The 481-nt window shown below is 45.5% G+C and overlaps 1 protein-coding gene across 10 annotated transcripts in view; it reads right to left on the bottom strand.

Annotated features, from left to right (window-relative positions):
- The window catches only part of camsap1a (calmodulin regulated spectrin-associated protein 1a), a 15,757-nt gene that overhangs the window by 1,856 nt on the left and 13,420 nt on the right, over positions 1-481 (bottom strand). For 6 of the 10 annotated variants that reach the window (XM_020621170.1, XM_020621168.1, XM_020621174.1 and 3 more), the window contains one exon: positions 215-444. In XM_020621170.1, the coding sequence (XP_020476826.1) occupies positions 215-444 (230 nt within the window). The remainder of the gene's footprint in view (positions 1-214; positions 445-481) is intronic. The other 4 variants (XM_020621172.1, XM_020621178.1, XM_020621176.1 and 1 more) reach the window with 1 other exon arrangement.

Raw genomic sequence — 481 nt, 5'->3', positions numbered from 1 at the left:
ACCCTGGGGTTTGATCAGCAAGGATGCCTTCAGAGCATTACCTACACAACACAGAGGTACACACTCACAGGATGATGATGAATGTGCATGATGACATGAATGTGAACTAAACAAACTACACACACACACACACACACACACACACAGCCTTTCAAATTATTCAACAGACAAACTATTCTAAACAGACGTATAAAAGGCAACATGGAGCACTGACCAAAATCTGTGGCGTGCTTACGTGTGGTGGATCCTTTGGAGAGGCTGTTGGACTCTTCACGGTGCAGTGATTTATGCCTGTTCCTGCCAGGTTTAGTCCGTGGGCGAGGCTTGACCAGACCCTGCTCTTCCATCAATGCTTGCTGCTTCCTCTGCAGGTATTCCTGTTTAATTAACTCTCGTCGTGCCTTCTCCTCTTCCTTACGAATACGCTCTTCTTCTGCCTTTCGTCTTAAAGAAATGAAAGACAGGCAGAATTTAAATGCCT

The sequence above is a fragment of the Monopterus albus genome, unplaced genomic scaffold (genome assembly GCF_001952655.1).
Source record: "Monopterus albus unplaced genomic scaffold, M_albus_1.0 scaffold253.1, whole genome shotgun sequence".
Lineage (NCBI taxonomy): Eukaryota > Metazoa > Chordata > Actinopteri > Synbranchiformes > Synbranchidae > Monopterus > Monopterus albus.
This window is presented reverse-complemented; position numbering and strand designations above follow the sequence as displayed.